Genomic DNA, 18,294 nt, shown 5'->3' on the forward strand with positions numbered 1-18,294 from the left:
GGCACCACAGTACAAAAAGGATGCAAAACTGTTGGAGAGCCTCCAGAGGAGGACGAGGAAGATGGTGAAGGGACTAGAGGGGAAGATGTATGAAGAGTGTCTGAGGTCGCTTGGCCTGTTCCTCCTGGAGAAGAGGAGGCTGTGGGGGGACCTCGTCACAGTGTACAACTTCCTAGCGAGGGGGAGTGCAGAGGCAGGCACTCACCTATTCTCCGTAATCACCTGCGGGAATGGTGTTAAGGTAAGGCAGGGGAAGTTTAGGCTGGACGTCAGGAAGAGGTTCTTCACCAAGAGGGTGGTCACAGACTGGAACAGACTCCCCATGGAAATAATCACTGCACCAAGCCTGTTGGAGTATAAGGAGCGATTGGACTGTGCTCTTAGTCATATGGTCTGAGTTTTTGGGTAGACCTGTGTGGTGCCAGGAGTTGGACTTGATGATCCTTTTGGGTCCCTTCCAACTCGGGATATTCTATGATTCTATGTTGCAAGGCGGGTTCCCCTGTGAAGAGCAACTGAAAGGTGAATCTGGGGCCCTGAGAAGCTCTGTCCCAAGTGACAGGCACCTGTGAAGATGCTGTGGTCTGGGTGAGCCAGAGTGAGTCTGAGGAAAACCTGATCATTGCTGACCAGCACTGTGGAAAATAGAAAGACCATAGGATTTCCAGGGGTATTTGGAATATCCAAGTAGAGGCAACATGAGTGGTGTGTCTTTAGATATCCCTGATGTTCCTGGAAATCCTTTTCTGTGTGCAGCATATTCATCAGGCAGGGTTCACCAGCAAGAAGGCCTGAAGGAGAAACTCTTGTCTTTCCTGGATTGCCAAAGTGCTTGGTATTTCTGTGGTGAAGGCTTTTGACTTCAAGAAGGTGGACAGGGTTTTTTTGTTGTTGTTGTTTTTGGCTGGTTCGTTTTGTTTGTTTGTTTGTTTGTTTGTTTGTTTTCCTGGCAGCACTTGTTTTTAGGTGAAAACCTGGGTTTTCATTAAGATTAAAAGGCAGTAGTGTTGTTGGTTTTTTTTTGGCTGTTGGTTTTTTGTTTGTTTGTTTTACAGAGTCAGAAAGGCAAGTGGTAATTCTCCCTGATATTAAAAAAAAAAAAAACAACAACAAAACAAAACAAAAAAACAGTGCTGAATATTGTTTTTTTTTTTTTTTTTCATTTTAAACAAGAAGAAAAACAAGAAGAAAATAATGCTATGACTTGGAAGCACTTTTTGAGGGCAATGACTGGGACACATCGTGTTTCTGACACAGACTGCACCTCCTGAAATGTTTCAGAGCTTCATTACCATGTTGCCTTGTTTTCCTCAGTTCAAAGTGGAGGATATGGTATGTTGTGGGAGGAGGAGTCCAGTCAAGGACTATGACTTTACTAGCTGCAGACTAGAAATGACAAGTCCCTTAGGCTACTGTAACGTGTTCAGCTAGTGAGGGCCTGACCCACAGGGTCAGACGCTGGTCCTGGCTCTGTGGGTGGGCTGATGGTGGTGTCTCATTCCTTGAGGTGTGATGTACCACTCATGCAAAAAGTACTTTTGTTCTGTTAAGACAAAAACCTGAAGCCCAAGATACATTGATGGCTATATAAAAAAACTAAGTTGTATTGGTGCTTTTTTCTAAGGTGGTTAGTGACAACACCTGATGAGCCAGAATTTGCTCGCTTGCCCCCACTGAAAGCATTGCAATCAGAAATGGTGACTACTGGAACACATGAAGAAGGCTTGTTCACATTGGAGCAGGAATTAGTTGTTGCTGGACTTGCTTGGTGCTGCTTAGCAAACAAGACCATATATTTCTGGAGCAGCACAGGTTCTCTTTTTGGCTACCCATGGTAGCAGGTGAACCACAGGCTGTACAATAGACTATGTAGGATCTGCTGGTGTGCTGCAGGACCAGCCTGGAGGGATGTGGTCCACACTTCTGCACTGTCGGAGGAAGGGTCCTGTGATGCAGCAGACCTATTCTTCTTGCAATGTTTGTTCTTCTGCCTATTATCTCCCTGAGTAGGGAAGCAGTGAGGCTGGGGTTGTACTTGTTCAGAGCACACATCAGCATCATCTGCCAGCTTTCAGAGGAAGGTTGACCACAAGAGCAATTCATGTAGTCACTGTTGTCTGCCTTCCCCCAGAACCCCAACACAAACACCCAATGCCAGTTGTTTTTAAGGTCTTCTAGAAACAGCTTGGTAAAAGGGTGTGTGTACAGACCTTGGAGGACATTTTGCTAACAAAAGCTGTAAGTCACGTGGACTGTGTTAGATCCCTTTCTTGGTAGCAGAAAAGCAACTGTCACCTGCTCCTCAGTGCTAGGCCATGGGCTTGCTGACCTACCGACTGATGCTGTAGGTTCCTTCCCCTTTTAACCAAGTCAAAGCTTTTCAATTTCTTTGTCCCAGATGAGCTTTTTTGACATGGGGAAGCTGAGGAAAAACACTCGGAACAGTCATACAGTCAGGGGGACATCAGCTCAGTTGTAAAGTCCTTGTAAGAGAGCAGGCTGTTCTGTGGTACCAAAGCGATTATAATGAGAGCCCCAGGGTGACTGGAAAAGTAGCTGACATAAGGGTGTGGAGGATAGTCTAAATCCCATTAGAGACATCTGGCAATATTGAACAGTGTCATGGGGGTGTTTTCCTCATGAGTAGAATCAGCACTGCTGCATGGGTGAGGGGACTGTCAGAAAAGGATGTTTGTGGCTGCCTGCCCTTTGAGCATAGAGAGGGACTCTTTGGGATGAGCCCCAGGCAGGCCCATGCCCCTCAGGAGACACCACAATGCATTTGGGCTCTTTGGGCTGTCCTGTGAGCTGGGCAAGTCTGTGTGAATGCAGCTTGTTTCAGCGGAAGCCAGGGAAGAGTTATAGATATGCTCAGGGAGAGCTACTCCTCATACTGAATTGACTTATGAGACAGGATGACCATGGTGATTCTTTACTTTCTCCCCTCTCCTTTCCCCTCTGTTATGCTTTTTTTTTTTTCTTCTCCAAAGGCATGTTACTTAACTATGGGATTGTGGAAAACTTGTTAGCAACAGCTCAATCACACTCAAATAACGAAAGCAGCATAGCTTGCCCCAGCCTGTGTGCTCCTGTTTATTTTTCCTCAAATCTTCACCTGCCTCACTACAGAGTTGGAAGAAGGGAGCTGTGATGGGGATGTAAGAGTCTTTGATTTCTGTAAAAGTCGTGTCCACTGGAGGAGGAATGAGGCCTGCCCTGTCAGTATCTGCTATGTTAGCATGGGAGCGAGCCTGAGGAGAGTCCCAGGAGATGTGGGACCTGGGAGGTAGTGGGTGAGTGCTGGCTGCTGGGCTGTAGCTGCAGGCATGTGCTTTTCCTCTGTGTTCATGTGCCATCCAGCTTGTCCTGCCTCATGGCACAGCTTGAATCCTTGGTGTGTGCATCTCAGCAGCACTGCAGGGTCAGTGCTGTGGGTAAAATGTCTCCAAAGAAGAGGAAAGCCCTTATTGGCAGGTGCTATGGAGACAATGTTCTGGGGAGGGGGCTCTAGTATCATCCTCCTGGCTGGGGCTTTCTCATGTTCTGATGGGAGTGCAGGTTGCCCTTGCAGGTTTAATCCTGGTCCTTTGGACCAGCTATCTCCTCTGACCACATCTCAGAGAACATCTTTAGAAGCTATTATGTGGAATGTCTGTAAAATACTGTTTTGTCCCAGTGACTTGTCAGGACTGGCTGACCTTCAAAAGCTTTGCTGCAGAGACAGCCAGTCCTCCCAAAAGTGTCTTCTGATGCAGTTCAGGCTCACAATGACTACATTTGTCAGGAATTAGCTTAGTTTTCTACTGTCTGCCTGGAAAGCAAGGAATGGGCTTGCCCTCTGATGGCACATGCAGGAGAAGAAGGGTTTAAGAATCGAGGACAGACGTGACTAGTTTCACTGACACCTCTCTACCCCATAGAGGACCCACTCCATGACCCTGGCAGGTCACAGAGACATGAGTTTGGCTGTGTGAGAACCTGCCTGTTCTCTTGAACCTGCATCTGCCTGGTTCCACACCTGCTTACACTGTCAAGAGTGCAGAGCCATCCCTTGCCTGAGGGATCCCAAACTGTCCTGTAGGAGCCCAGCCTTCCTCCAGAGTCAGACGTGTTCATTGCCTGGGGATGACCTCAAAGAGCACCTGAGCTGAACCCTTTTTTCACTGTCCTTTTGATCTCTGAAAGCAGGTGGAAAAACTGGGGCTTTCTGACACTTCCTGACAGCAGAGAGGCTGAGTGTAAGCTAGAGTGTTTCTGGGCTGTTCTCCAAACCAAGATCAGCCACGTTGCACAAGAAAACACTCTGCTGCTGCAGTTTCTGCTTAGAGCTTGTGATGGCAGCACGTAGAAGGTGACTGGTCTCTAGGGAATAGCAGGCCTTAACGAGTTTGGGTAGCCTGTGCAGGGAGCAGCTCCACTTTGTCTCCAAACTGCACTGTCTGAGGACCAGTTGCCAGCTACATTGGAGGTAAAATTCTCCTGCACAAGCCTTTTTAGCAGGAATAGCTGCAGTTTGGATACCAGCAGGACTGTGGACTTGTTTATATTGCTGTGTCTCTGCCACGAGAAGGCAAAAGCAGAAGACATCTTGAAGTGCACAGCCGTGTCATGTTTTTTCACAGCTCATTCTCTAGTGGCTTTCACTGCTGTAGAGCACAGTATCCCCATAGCACTGCATGCAAGGCAGAGACACCTCTGCTCCTTTTCCAGGGGAGCTACTGAAGTTCAACATCATTAGGATTACGTTGAAGACCAAGAGATCTGATCAGGAAGTTAGCCGTCCATCAAAGGGCTCGGTGCTGGGGCCAGTCCTCTTTAATATCTTCATCGATGATCTGGACGAGGGCATTGAGTGCACCCTCAGTAAGCTTGCAGATGACACCAAGCTATGCACATGTGTCGATCTGCTTGAGGGTAGGAAAGCTCTGCAGGAGGATCTGGATAGGCTGCACCGATGGGCTGAGGTCAACTGCATGAAGTTCAACAAGGCCAAGTGCCGGGTCCTGCACCTGGGGCGCAATAACCCCAAGCAGAGCTACAGGCTGGGAGAGGAATGGTTGGAGAGCTGCCAGGCAGAGAAGGACCTGGGAGTGATGGTGGATAGTTGGCTGAATATGAGCCAGCAGTGTGCTCAGGTGGCCAAGAAGGCCAACGGCATCCTGGCTTGTATCAGGAACAGTGTGACCAGCAGGGCTAGGGAGGTGATCGTCCCCCTGTACTCAGCTCTGGTGAGGCCACACCTCGAGTACTGTGTTCAGTTTTGGGCCCCTCGCTACAAGAAGGACATGGAGGTGCTTGAGCGGGTGCAGAGAAGGGCGACGAAGCTGGTGAGGGGCCTGGAGAACAAGTCCTACGAGGAGCGGCTGAGGGAGCTGGGCTTGTTCAGCCTGGAGAAGAGGAGGCTCAGGGGCGACCTTATTGCTCTTTACAGATACCTTAAAGGAGGCTGTAGTGAGGTGGGGGTTGGCCTGTTCTCCCACGTGCCTGGTGACAGGACGAGGGGGAATGGGCTAAAGTTGAGCCAGGGGAGTTTTAGGTTAGATGTTAGGAAGAACTTCTTTACTGAAAGGGTTGTGAGGCATTGGAACAGGCTGCCCAGGGAAGTGGTGGAGTCACCATCCCTGGAAGTCTTGAAAAGACGTTTAGATGTAGAGCTTAGGGATATGGTTTAGTGGGAACTGCTAGCGTTAGGTCAGAGGTTGGACTCGATGATGTTGAGGTCTCTTCCAACCTAGAAATTCTGTGATTCTGTGATTCAAAGGATATGAAAAGATGCTGAGGCCTAATTAGCTTCAATGAATGGAGCAGTCTTGCACCTTCTGTGAGACTCAACAGCCCCATAAAGGACAATTGGGAAGAGGACAAGAGGTTATTTTAGGAACTTTGAGCTGCTCCTGAGGGACAACATACAGCTTTTTTTTAAAGATCTAACCTAGTATTCAGGTTTTGATCATGCACAAAAAGAGAGATTTGATTTAAATGAAAAATAGACAGAACCAACACAAAGCGCTGTATTTATGCTTTGGATCATGGCAGTGACTGACATTAAATCTTATTTGCCTGTATTTTCAACACCCCAGCTGCTGTGGAGGTTGCTGCTAGTATTTGGTCCATGGCATGCTAGGGTGGCCAGAGGCAAGGTTTCAGTGTCTTCCATGGTCATACAGTTCAGCTCAGCATGGCAAGGTTTCATGTCAGGGCTGCACAGTATTAGCTGGAGCTTAGGTGCCTGAACTATGTACTTCCATGATAATCTCTGCCTGCAAGCATTGTTGCAGAGTGACTAGGAAGCTGGCCTGAGGTTGGGAGGTTGAAGAAGCCTTAAAGAAGCTCTTTAAGCCTCCCTCTTGGGAGGTCGAAGAAGCTCTTTGTCAGTATATGTTATTGAACTGGGGAAGGAAAGGGTGCGCTATTTTGATTGTATTGTAGTCATCACTGAGAATGATGTTTCTAGAAGACCTGTGATTCAGGTCAGTGGCAGTAAGGCTGGAACACATCTAGAGATGTTTTACGACAGGTTATTTCAACTGTTTCTGTTTGTGCAGTTCTTTGCTTTCCTCAAAGTCTTGTTTTCCTCTAACAAAGTTTAAGGATCTTTTGGTATTATGATTCTGGTCCAGTCAAGCAGTTCCATGATGTGTTTGAGGACTTGATCCAAAAACGTTTCAAAATGGCAGGTGCAAGTGGGAAAAAGACTCCGGTGAGAGCTTTTCTGGGGATGTTTTGAAGCAAAGAGGAGGTGCCAGTCACACAAGCTTGGTTTGTACATGCAAAGGGATGGATAACATTTTCACACACAGCACGTGTAGGTGCCTGCATGCCCAGGGGATACCCTGAGAAAGAAAACAAACCCTACTGCACTGAGTTTTGCACTGCTATAAGGAAATAACTGCCAAAGCATTCTCTTTTAAGATGCCTATCTCAAACGTTATGTTTTACAGGAAGAAGAGTGATTTTTTTTTTCTTCTTTTATATTCCATCAAGGGTTTCTGAGCGTTTGTGTTCATTCTTCAAGATTTTTGTCCTTGTCATGTGGACTCAGACTTCCTCCAGAAATCATTTTTTTATGAAGGGCAGCACAAGTATGGAAGGGAAAGTCTGTCCTTTCTGCAAAGAAGAAAAATATAAGGGGCAGGGATAGAGGACGGAGCGGCCACACTGTGACACACGTGTAACAGTGTCTAGGGCTGCCTACAGACAGAGAAGGTGAAATATTTTGACTGAAAGAATGATGTTAAGTGTAGATGATGAATGATTAGGCCTTGGCTTGAAATGTCCGATTTATGTCTTCCTGGCTGCAGAACTGCTATGCTTGTACTTGTGCTATGATTATTTCCCAGTCACCCATCTGGAAAGAGGCCAGATTTCCTATCCAATAATCTATTTCTTCCTTCAGAAAGTACTGTTTGATTGCAAGGATGCTCATTTCAGCTCAAAGATGCTGTTCAGAGGCAGGTGTAGGAGCAGTGTGGCTAGAATCACTTTTTGATTGTGCTGCATAAGAAAGAGCAGCCAAAAAAATGCTCATGAAAGAAATGAAGGGTTGAATTTTATGACCCTCTTTTCTGTCCATTGCTATGTGGTTGGGTAGTGAAAGGGGCCAAAACAGCTTCCGGGGAAGCAAAAGAGAAATCAACAAATATTGGTCCCATCCTTTCATCATTGTTAGGAAGAATGTAGTGAGTGGAGAATGTGAAGAGGAATAGAGATCCAGCTTGTGTTCAGACAAAATGTCTCATGCCTCATTTCTGTCAGCTTCCAAGCATCTCTTTTATATCTTGTTATTCTGATATTCACTTACTAATGTTTCTCTTGCAGCAGAGCTTCTGCCATGGATCAGCAGCTGCTGTCATCTCAGCATAACAAAGAATATCCCTGATGTGCTGAGTTAACTGTCTGAGCAGAAGATCAAGAGCTGAGGACTTACAAATCTTGCAGATTGAGTGGAAGACAGTGTGAAAGGTGATTGTTTCTTTGTCAATATTTGAAATACGAAGTGTTGATATTATTTATAACTTTTTGTAGATGCAAACATATTTTCTGATTCATTTTGCATTTGGTCCACCTGCAGCCCACAGTTCTTTACAGCATTTGAACAAGTAATGAGAATGGTGGCTACAGGCTTTCTGTAACTTGGAAGGTATGATATTAAAATTACTAATGAGCCGGCTTTGTAGAGCAGAGGTAGACTGGCAGGTTATGTTAGGGGTCTGGAAGCTGACCTGACCTTCACATCTTCGAAAGAAACAGCATTTTTTTTTTAAACGTTTTTAGGTGCAAATAAAGTCATAATGAGTTAAATAAATCTGAGCCAGAGGATCTCAGTGCCACAGTTCTTCATTTCAGTAGGACTAAAACAATCACAGAATGCTTTGGATTGAAAGGGACCTTAAAGATCATCTAGTTCCAGTCCCCCTGCTGTGAGCAAGTACACCTTCCACTTGACACCTTCCATTAGACCAGTTTGTTCAAAGTCCCATCCAACCTGGCCTTAAACACTTCCAGGGATAGGGCATCCACGACTTCTCTGGGCAACCTGTTCAAATATGTCACCACCCTCGTATTAAAGAATTTATTCCTAATATCTAATCTAAATCTACGTTCTTTGAGTTTAAAACCATTGCCCATTGTCACTACACTACCAGCTAAAGAGTCCCTCCCTGTCTTTACCCCTTTAGGTACTGGAAGGCTTGTGTAAGTTTTCTCCAGAGCCTTCTATTCTCTAGGCTGAGCAACCCGAGCTCTCTCAGCCGGTCTTTGTAGGAGAGGTGTTCCAGCCATCGGAAGATTAGAGGATGAGAGCAGCCCTTTGGACGATCAGAGATAATTCTTGTGGCCCTCCTATGGACCTGCTCTAACAAGTTTCTGTCCTTCTTGTGCTGGGGGCACCAAAGCTGGATGCAGGGCTCCAGGCGGGGTCTCCCGAGAGAAGAGCAGAAGGGGAGAATCACCTTCTTCACCCTGCTGGCCATGCTGCTTTTAATGCAGCCCAGGATGTAGCTGGCTTCATGGGTTGCAAGATCCACTTGTAACCAAGTCTGTATTCATGTTTGGGATTGTCCCAACCCAGGCACAGGACCTTGCACTTGACCTTGGTGAACCTCATGTTTGCACGGGCCCACCTCTTAAGCTTGCCAAGGTCCCTCTGGATGCTATCCCTTTGTACAGCATGTCAACTGCATTACACAACTTGATGTCATCTCCAAAAATGTTGAGAATCACAGAATCACAGAATTTCTAGGTTGGAAGAGACCTCAAGATCATCGAGTCCAACCTCTGACCTAACACTAACAGTTCCCACTAAACCATATCCCTAAGCTCTAAACGTCTATTAAAGACTATCTAAACGTCTATCTAAACGTCTTTTCAAGACTTCCAGGGATGGTGACTCCACCACTTCCCTGGGCAGCCTGTTCCAATGTCTAACAACCCTTTCAGTAAAGAAGTTCTTCCTAAGATCCAACCTAAAACTCCCCTGGCGCATCAGCATTATGTCATTCTCCAAGTACCTGTATTTGGATTTTGCAACTTGGGTGATGTAGCTTGCTGGTGAAGATTGAGGCAAAGAAGTTGAGTTCTCCATGTTGATTGTAGGCAGGTCTCCTGTACCACTCATTGTGGGGTGCACAGTTTTTTATCTATCTTTGTTGTCCTGTGTACTTGAAGAAACCTTTGGATTATTTTTTCACATCTTTGGCCAAGTTCAGCTCCATCTGTGCCTTGTGGTTCCTGGTACACTTCCAGTGTTCTCAGGCCATCTCTCTATAATCTTTCCAGCATGTGTATCTCCTGCCTCTGCACTTTGTTTTTGCTTTGAGTTTGGCTAAGAGGTTTTGACTTAGCTAAACTGGTCTCCTGTCTTCCCTGCCTGACTTCTTGCATGTCAGGATTGAGAGCTCTTGTGCCCGAAGAAAAATGTCTTTAAATATCTCCCAGCTCTCATTCTCCCTTTCATCTCTTAGGGCAGTTTCCCAAGAGATCCCATGAACTAGTCCCCTAAACAGCCTAAAGTTTGTCTTTCTGAGGTTTAGGGTGTTAACTCTACTTTTTGCCTATCCTGTATCGCTCAAGATTGAGAATTCTGCCAGGGCATGTTCACTACAGGCCAGGCTACCTGCAGTCTTGAGCTGTCCCGTAAATTCTTCCACATTGGTGAATAACAGGTCTGGCAACATCTCTCTTCTTGTTGGTCTTCCCATCATCTGTACTAAGAAGTTATTCTCAACACACTACAATAGTCTCCTTGACTGCTTGCAGTTTGGTGTGCCACTTTTCCAGCAGATATCAGGTTGGTTGAAGTCCCCTAGCAGGGTCAGGGCCTGTGAGCATGATATTTACTGTTGCTGAAGAAAGAACTCCTCTCAGCATCCTCTCCTTGATTGAGTGGCCTGTAGTAGATATAAACCACAAATTTTCCTTTGTTGGCTTAGTCTCTGTTTTTCATCCATAAGCTCTCAATCTGTGCGTTGCTGTTCTCTGTGCAGCCAGTTCCATTTTTTGCATAGGGCATTTCCCATACCTTTCCTTCCTTGCCTATCCCTTCTGAATGGTTTATAGCCATTGCTTGCTGCACTGCAGTCATTTGATTCATGCCATCAAGTTTCTGTGACAGCAATCAAATTGCAGTTTTCTAGCTGGGCAGTGGCTATCAGCTCCTCTTGTTTGTTACCACATACTGTGTGCATTTGTGTATAACAGCACTTCATTTGGGTCTTTGACTGCCTAACCTTTTTCACAGAACCTATTTTGGAGGGTTGGGAGTCATTCCTTACTACCCTGGTAGATGCACTTTTTCACCACGTTGCTTGTGTCACACCCCATCCCATAGGTTTCACAGTAGGAGGTATAAGCACAAGGAACAGGTTGGCTGAGTGACCATTTTCATATTGCTTAACTAGAACTTTTAATTAGAAGATCCAGAATGAGCCATTCACTTCACTGATTATTTCTGGAACCACATATGTTCAGAGTTCTAGCATTAGTAGACATCAGTACTCTAGATCAGTTTTACCAGAGACAGGTTTAAGTTTATGGACTTCATTTAGAGAAATTCATTTGAGATCATTTATGAACTCAATTTAAGTTTGTGAGCTATGTGCAGAAGCTTGCACTGGCCACTCAGTTTTCTGCTTCCTTACTGCTCTACGTTTAATTTCTGTGGTTATATTAATCCCAGGAAACCCCTCACAATGAGGTGATATACTAGTTATCTGCCTTCCGAAGGCAGTCAAGGGTCAATTCTTGAAGGACAAGAAAATCATCAGCAGGAGCGAGCATGGATACACATTGGGGAAGTCATGCTTCATTAATATGATAAGCTTCTATGATGAAATGACCAACCTGATGGATGAGGGGAAAGCAGTGGGCATTATCTACCTGGACTTTTTAAGGCTTTTGACACTGCCCCCCATGAGAACCTCATAGAGAAGCTGCTGATGTACAGGTAAGATGGGCAGACAGTGACGTGAATCAAAAACTGGCTGAATGGCTGGGCCCAGAGTTGGAAGTTCACGTTGGAAGCCAGTAACTAGCGCTGTATACTAGGGGTCAATACTGGGTCCAGTCCTGTTTTAGTGTTGTCATTAATGATCTGGATGATGGGGCAGAGTGTACCCTCAGCAAGTTTGCAGATGACAAAACCAGGAGGAGTTGCTGATAGGCTAGAGGGTCATGCTGCCATTCAGAGGGACCTTTACAGGCTGGAGAAATGTGCTGTTGGGTTAGGAGCCTCCCAGAGTTCAATAAGGGGAAGTGCCAAGTTCTGCCCCTGGAGAAAACCAGCTCTGGGCACCAGGACATGCTGGGGGCCACCCAGCTGGAAAGCAACCTGGCAGAAAATGCTTAGGGGGCCTGGTGGATGCCAAGTTGAACATGAGCCAGCAATGAGCCTTCACTGTAAAGAAGGCCACCTGTACTCTTGGCTACATTAGAGAAAGAAAGTATTGCCAAGCAGGTCGAGGAAGGTGATCCTTCCCGTCTCTCCAGCACTTGAGAGGCCACACCTAGTGCGCTGTGTCCAGTTCTGTGTTCCCCAGGGCATTCATGGAGCTGCTGGAGAATATCCAGCAAAGGGTCATGAAAACAATAAAGGAAATGGAGCGTCTGTCTTATGAGGAAAGGCTGAGAGAGCTGAAACTGTTCAGGCTGGAAAACAGAGTGCCTGAGAGGAAATCTCAATATGTATAAATACCTGAATGGAGGGTGCAAAGATGGAGCCAGAATCTTTTTCAGTGCTGCCCAGTGCCAGGACAAGAGGCAGTGGGCACAATCTGAAACACGGGAGGTTCCCAGTGAACATCAGGAAGCACTTTTCAACTGAGCAGTAGTAGCACTGGATGCCCAGAGGGGTTTAGAGTCTCCCTTTTTGGAGATATTTAAAACCATCTGGATGTGGTCCTGGGCAGGACCACATTAATTGGAGATCCCAGGCATTTCCCATAGTCATAAGAAAGCTCAGTTTTCCCTTTCTGAGAGAACAAATTGCAGGATCCAGATACCTTGAGAAAGGACTGCAGAGACTACTAGGTTGTTCTCTGCTATGAGAATTTAATGCAGTATAACCACCACTCTGGACAAAACAAAAGTGCAGGCACGGGAAACAGGAGTTGTGAGTTGGTGGTGTTAAATCTTCTAGGCACTGTTCAGACTTTTCTATCTTTTATGATTTTTTTTTTCCTGTGATTTCTGTCACTTTCAGATAAATGGAAGATTTGGAGACTAACTTAATCCAGACACGTAAAGCATGTCGAATAGAGCAAATGGTAGCGAAATGGCTTCATCGCTCCCGGGATGGTGCGTCCAGGTAAACATTGTATTTGTTGATCAGCTTTGATCAGAGACAGCACAAGCTTGTTTCCAGTGAACGTGGAGAGTCATAGGTCGCAGTTCTCGCTCAGTGTTACAGTTCCTTCAAAATATGCATACTGCATTCCATAGAAATAAGCAGTGTTTTCAAGCATCTCCCTCATTTTCAAGTGGGCCAAATGTTCCTTCTTTCACCCATTCCTATTTTGTGAACCATACCTACAGAAACACAATACTGTTCAATGTGAAATGTGCTTCTCTTGAAGATGGGCTTGGAACTCTTGTGTCTTGCCATTGGCCCAGGTCTTAAGGACAAGGCAGTGTTGCATTTGCAAGAGATCGTGGCCCGTATCTGCTTTGCTTTTCTAAGGTCTGTGAATCAAAATTAAACTGGATGGAATCCTGGCAGGAGCTGAGAGCTGCAAATTCTCTCACCACATTGCTGGGTGAAGGTGTTGCTTGGACCCATGGAGGTCAGGGCTTGCTGTGGGGCTCACCTGGATTTCTCCTTCCGTGCAACCACTGGACTGAGGTGGCTGAAAGAGTTGTGGCTGCAACTGCCTGGTACTGCTGGCCTGTTATCTTCACACTTCCCTGGAGCCCAGGGGAGCACTGCTGGCCTGCCCACCATGGAGACTCCCATGGGTACCCAAAAGAGTTCTGACCTCTATGTATATTTGTGCAGCCCATTGAAATCGGGGGGTTGTGGAATCTAAGCCCCTTTGATAACATTTTTTCTGACTATATCTTAATTAATCACCAATTTCTTGTCTCACAGTGGCAGACTGCCTGTGACAAATGCCACCACGGATGGCAGAGGCCAGCCTGCCAGCCATGTCAGGCTCACTGTCACGGTGTACAAAGACTTGGTCCTCCATCACTATGGCTTTGAGATTTGCCCAAACCTTCCTCTTACAATTGCATCTGTCACTGCAGGTAAGCACCATTTTCTTCTCCCTACAAGCATATGTGTGAGAAGCCTGAGCTGTCCCAAATAGCCTTTGTGATAAACTTCTGCCAGATGCCTATGGTTAGCACGTGAACCTTGATCTCTGAAGAGAGAAAGCCTGTGTGCCCGTGACATGCAGAGTGCTTGAACTGATTGAGTCTGATTTCTCACAGCACAGAGGAAATCTAAAACAGTGCCAGCTTCACCATGAATTGTTTGGTTGCACTCAGACACAGCTGATCTTGAGAGACACAAAAAGCTGTTTGAAAGAAAAGTTCTTTTTGGAGTTGAATTTGAAATGCCAAGGAAGAATTTTATCTAATCTTACAGTTCTTACTCTGCAGTGAGATCCTGTTGCCGAAAATGCTGTCTGGGCTTAATGCCCTGTAATAGAGAGAGGATCACTGCTAGATACAGGCAGTCTAGCTGGAGTTCTGCTTAGGTCGAGCAAATCAACTCTTCCCCATAAGAAGGGACATAACTCTGCTTCTAAGGTGTTTTTTGTTGTTTGTTTGTTTGTTTGTTTGTTTTTCCTAATAGATACACAAAAATCTTGCTTTGTACCCCCATTGGTAACAGTCTGACAGCCAGAGGAAAAACTGCCCAAGCTGGACAGGTAGATGGTGTGGGAAAGGTAGCTGAAGAGTGGTCTGGGCTCTGACTCCAGCAGGCTATGTAGGCTGTGACATCCCCCCATGTGAAACCTGTGACTAAATTAGCTGAATATTCAAGGGTAAAAAGTGTAGATGGAGTGGTTTTTGTTAGGCTCTTCTTTTTTCCTAATCTGAAAGCATCAGTGTTTTAATAAAACAGACACAGAGAAACTTGTCCTTTTAAGTCTTGGCCATGGCTAAAAGTCCTGTGTTTAATTCCAACCCTTTGTCTTTGTGTTCTGTGTTTTTCTGTGTGCCAGGGTGCTGGGTGCTAGTGTGCTATGTGGGCAAACCTGTCTGGTTGAGAAATAAAATACCTTGACCAGTAGGCTTGTGGTAATGGAGCCAGGGGCTGCCTGCACAATTCTGTTCTTCAGACCAGAAGTCTGCCTGCTCTGTAGCCTCTTGGGTCCTGTGGCTGTTAGTCTTCAGAAAACCTCTTTGTGGGTCTTCCCAGCAACCAGTGTGGTTGAAAAGACCTCCATGCTCTCCTGGGTGGCCAAGGGCCATCATTATGCCAGGAGCGTAGCCTCTCTCTCCCAGGGAGAGGTGTAGCAGGCAGTCTGGTGATCCCTCTCAGTCATCCTGTGGCCTCCCAAGATCCTATGAACATCCCCACTATGCCCAAGGCACACAGTGCCTGTGAGTGCTATATAATGCACTGTGACAATGGACAAGGCACGCACAAGAGGGTTGCTAAGAGGTTTGGTGGCCAGAGAGCAGCCCAGGCTAGGTGGTGTGAATACAGGCTGAGTGTACCAGCTCACATCAGGGCCCCAAGCCTCTTGGCCCCTTTTTATTTTGCCACACAGAGGGAGTTGCTGAGGCAAGCGGGTGGTGGGTGGGAAGAGGAGAGCTCAGTGTGCATCCCCCGGGAAGGAGGTCTGCCAGTCCATGACTAACAATGTGCCAATTGTCCACAGGGAGCACTGCTGATGGGAAGCTGCTGCCAGGTGACCAGCTCCTCCGGATAAACTCCACCATGGTAGAGGACATGTCCATTGAACGGGTGGCTGACATGATCAGGTATGGTCCTGTTCACCCTGTCCGGACAAGGGGACGGGGGCAAAGAGTGGAAGTGTGGGAACCCACTTTCACCAGGGTTTACAACGGTACGAGCAGCTGCTGACCCTGGCTGATTGCATCTGTCTCTGTTACAGGGAGGCTGGTGACGAGCTCTTCCTAACCGTCCTGCGCAGCACGTCGGTAAATGGCTTCTCGAGCACTCTCAGCAGCTGTGCTTCCCATCCTGGGCAGCCCTGGGAAGGTGGGGCAGATGGGGTGGCTTGCAGGATGCATGGGCTTGGCCGAAGCTGTGAGGGAGCTGCAAGGAACTACTGTGCACACCTGTGCCTTTTGAAGAGCTTCTAGGGATAATCAGTGGTAATGCCTCACAGCTCCCCTGGTCAGGGGGCAAGAGCCCCCACAGAATCTGCCCCATGCGGGGGGCTCAGTGAGTGATTTGGAGCTAGAGGCATCCTGAGAAGGGCTCAGGAGGTGCCTGGCCATGGTTCTGCATCAGCCGCCTGTGAGCCAGGAGGGCATGGCCATGGGGAGGCCTCCCCCAAGGCCACAGGCATCTCACCCAGCATGCCATGTCTCGTGCCAGCCTGCCAGGAGCAGCATGGGTGCTACCCACGTGCCACAGCTGTCTTGGCCCCAGAGGGGTCAGGAAGCCTTCTACACTCCAGGACTTGTAAGGCAAATGCTGAGGCTGTGGAATCCCCCACCACCACCCTGCCCTCACCCTCAGTGCTCCTTTAAAGCTCTTGAGTTTTTCTCAAGCCTCGGGTGCTTTCTAGCACTCCTTCTGACTGTGGGAAAATGTTTATCCCTTTTTCTCTGGGCTCTGCCTGCCTATTCAGTACTGAATCACCTGAGGATTCAGTACTAATCACCTGAGGATTTCCCCTTGATAGTTCAGCAGGCCCTGTGACTGAGCTGAGCAAAGGGCTGGCCTATAAATTCCTCCCCTGCTCTTTACTCTTCCATCTCTCTCCTGAGCAAGCAAGCCTGCTTGTGCCGGCTGGGTTGTGCTTCCCTGATCTATCTCTAGGAAGGTCTGGGACCTGGGTGTTGATCCTACTTTGGGAAGAGAAGCCAAGTTTTAGTACAAACTTTAGTGCTGGTTGCCCATTCCTACAGTGTAAAAATCACCAGCAGGGGTGTACTGCCAGCATAAATTGTGTGCCAACATAGATTTCAAAGTGGGTAGAAGCTGAGCTGCAAAGCAAGGACAAAATTGGGTTTGTGTGCTTTTTGGCTTCTTTTGATGTATGACAGTGGCCTGTAGGAGATAATTTTTTTTCCCTCTAGCAAAGCATTTTGGGAAGTTATTTTCGTTTGATTGTTTGGACTTTTAAATTTAGCTCTGTTCTTTGAAAAAAGAAAAATGTTTGGTTTCCTTCAGAATTGTTGCTGGAGCTCTCAGGCTTAAGGTTAATGAGGTTTCTTGACAGTTCAGTGAAAATGCACTAAAGACAAAGCCTCCTAAATACCTTTTTCCTGCACAAAGTCTCCTAGGTGTTGGCATTGAACAGATGTGCACAAAGCCAAAGTAACAGAAAAGTGTTAGGCAAATCCCATGAGTGGTGGCTTCCTGTCTTTTATTAATTTGATTTCCCATGTCCAGTACATCAGTAAGTCTTGCCAATGCTTGGTCTAGCTTTGGAGATAAAAGATAAATGAGAGATGTACAAGACTTGAATGTCAGCCAGCAAGGGGAAATGCAACTGCTTTTCAGAGAAAAAGAGATTAGAAAAACCCTTTATGAGATTTGGAAAAACCCTTCACAGGCCTTTATGCATTGCTTTAGAAGCAAATGGGACACAAATCCATTTTTGTCTTTTCCTTTGCAGGTCACTTTAAGGACACCTCCAAGTACAGCCACAGCTTATCTCTTGGGTTTGGGGTTGGCTCTTGCCCCACTCTGAAGGCAGCTGTGCTTAGAGCTGAGAGGTAACAACTCCCACTGATGGCTATCAGACCCTCTGACGTGGCTGCTCTGGCCATGCCAGACAGGATGGTCCAGGCTTTCCTGGGAGTAGCTGATGGGCATGATGCTCTCTGTGCCCTGACAGTCTCTAGAAGGACTTGCTGGCAGGGCACAGAGACTCCTGCCCACCTCTCTTCCTCTGTCCTTGCCAAATGCGCTTGGAATAAGATGATTCTGTGGCAGGCTGGGAGGCATTTGTGCATCTGCTGAGACTGTGATAAGTGCTCCACCTGGAAGCTGTTTGGGTGGATACTAAGAGATGCTGTCTCTGATCACCTGTTGGCATCTCTGTAGGGAATATCATGGTTTACAAGAGGAGGGACCTATTGGTACAAAAACCTAGTGGTTCCGGTTCCTAAGCTCATGTTATCTCTTGTGAAAGTGTCATGGTGAAATTGTGGTTATGTGACAGCAGCACGATGACATCAAGTTGTCTTTTTAGCCTTGCAGTTTTCTTAAAACACTTGCAATAGGTCAGTATGCTCTAGAAATTGCATCAGTGCTACATACACTGCTGTGTTCATGTGATATGCTGATAGAAGAGTTTTCGTCTATGACTTCAGGCACTCTGTGTGTGACAGTTTATGGTATCCTGTGTTGATACCCATCACAAGCCAGCTGTTGGGTTAACAGGTTTTCTGCAGGATCCTGGTTGCGTTGCAGGAGCTGGGCAGATGCTTAAACACAGTAACTGTACAAATATGTAGCGAAATTGGTTGTGCACAGTATGTGTTGCATGTTTGTCCACTTGTTATTGGGCAGCTGGGTTTGGGCTCAGTGACTGCCCAGATAGGTCTGAAATCCTGCAGCATGCCTGGATTGTGCAGGAAGATGAGAGGCTCCTAACGTCTCCCGCTTCTGTAGGTGCGAGGTGGTGTGGTGGAAGCAGCATT

At 46.8% G+C, this 18,294-nt stretch overlaps 1 protein-coding gene across 1 annotated transcript in view; it reads left to right on the forward strand.

Moving 5' to 3' along the window:
• Positions 1 to 18,294, forward strand: part of LOC116501097 (FERM and PDZ domain-containing protein 1-like) — a 41,302-nt gene that overhangs the window by 5,678 nt on the left and 17,330 nt on the right. The window contains 5 exon segments of the mRNA XM_032206495.1: positions 7,819 to 7,962; positions 12,698 to 12,802; positions 13,583 to 13,740; positions 15,330 to 15,432; positions 15,567 to 15,612. Of these exon segments, the coding sequence (XP_032062386.1) occupies positions 12,702 to 12,802; positions 13,583 to 13,740; positions 15,330 to 15,432; positions 15,567 to 15,612 (408 nt within the window). The 5' untranslated portion in view covers positions 7,819 to 7,962; positions 12,698 to 12,701.

The sequence above is a fragment of the Aythya fuligula genome, chromosome Z (genome assembly GCF_009819795.1).
Source record: "Aythya fuligula isolate bAytFul2 chromosome Z, bAytFul2.pri, whole genome shotgun sequence".
NCBI lineage: Eukaryota > Metazoa > Chordata > Aves > Anseriformes > Anatidae > Aythya > Aythya fuligula.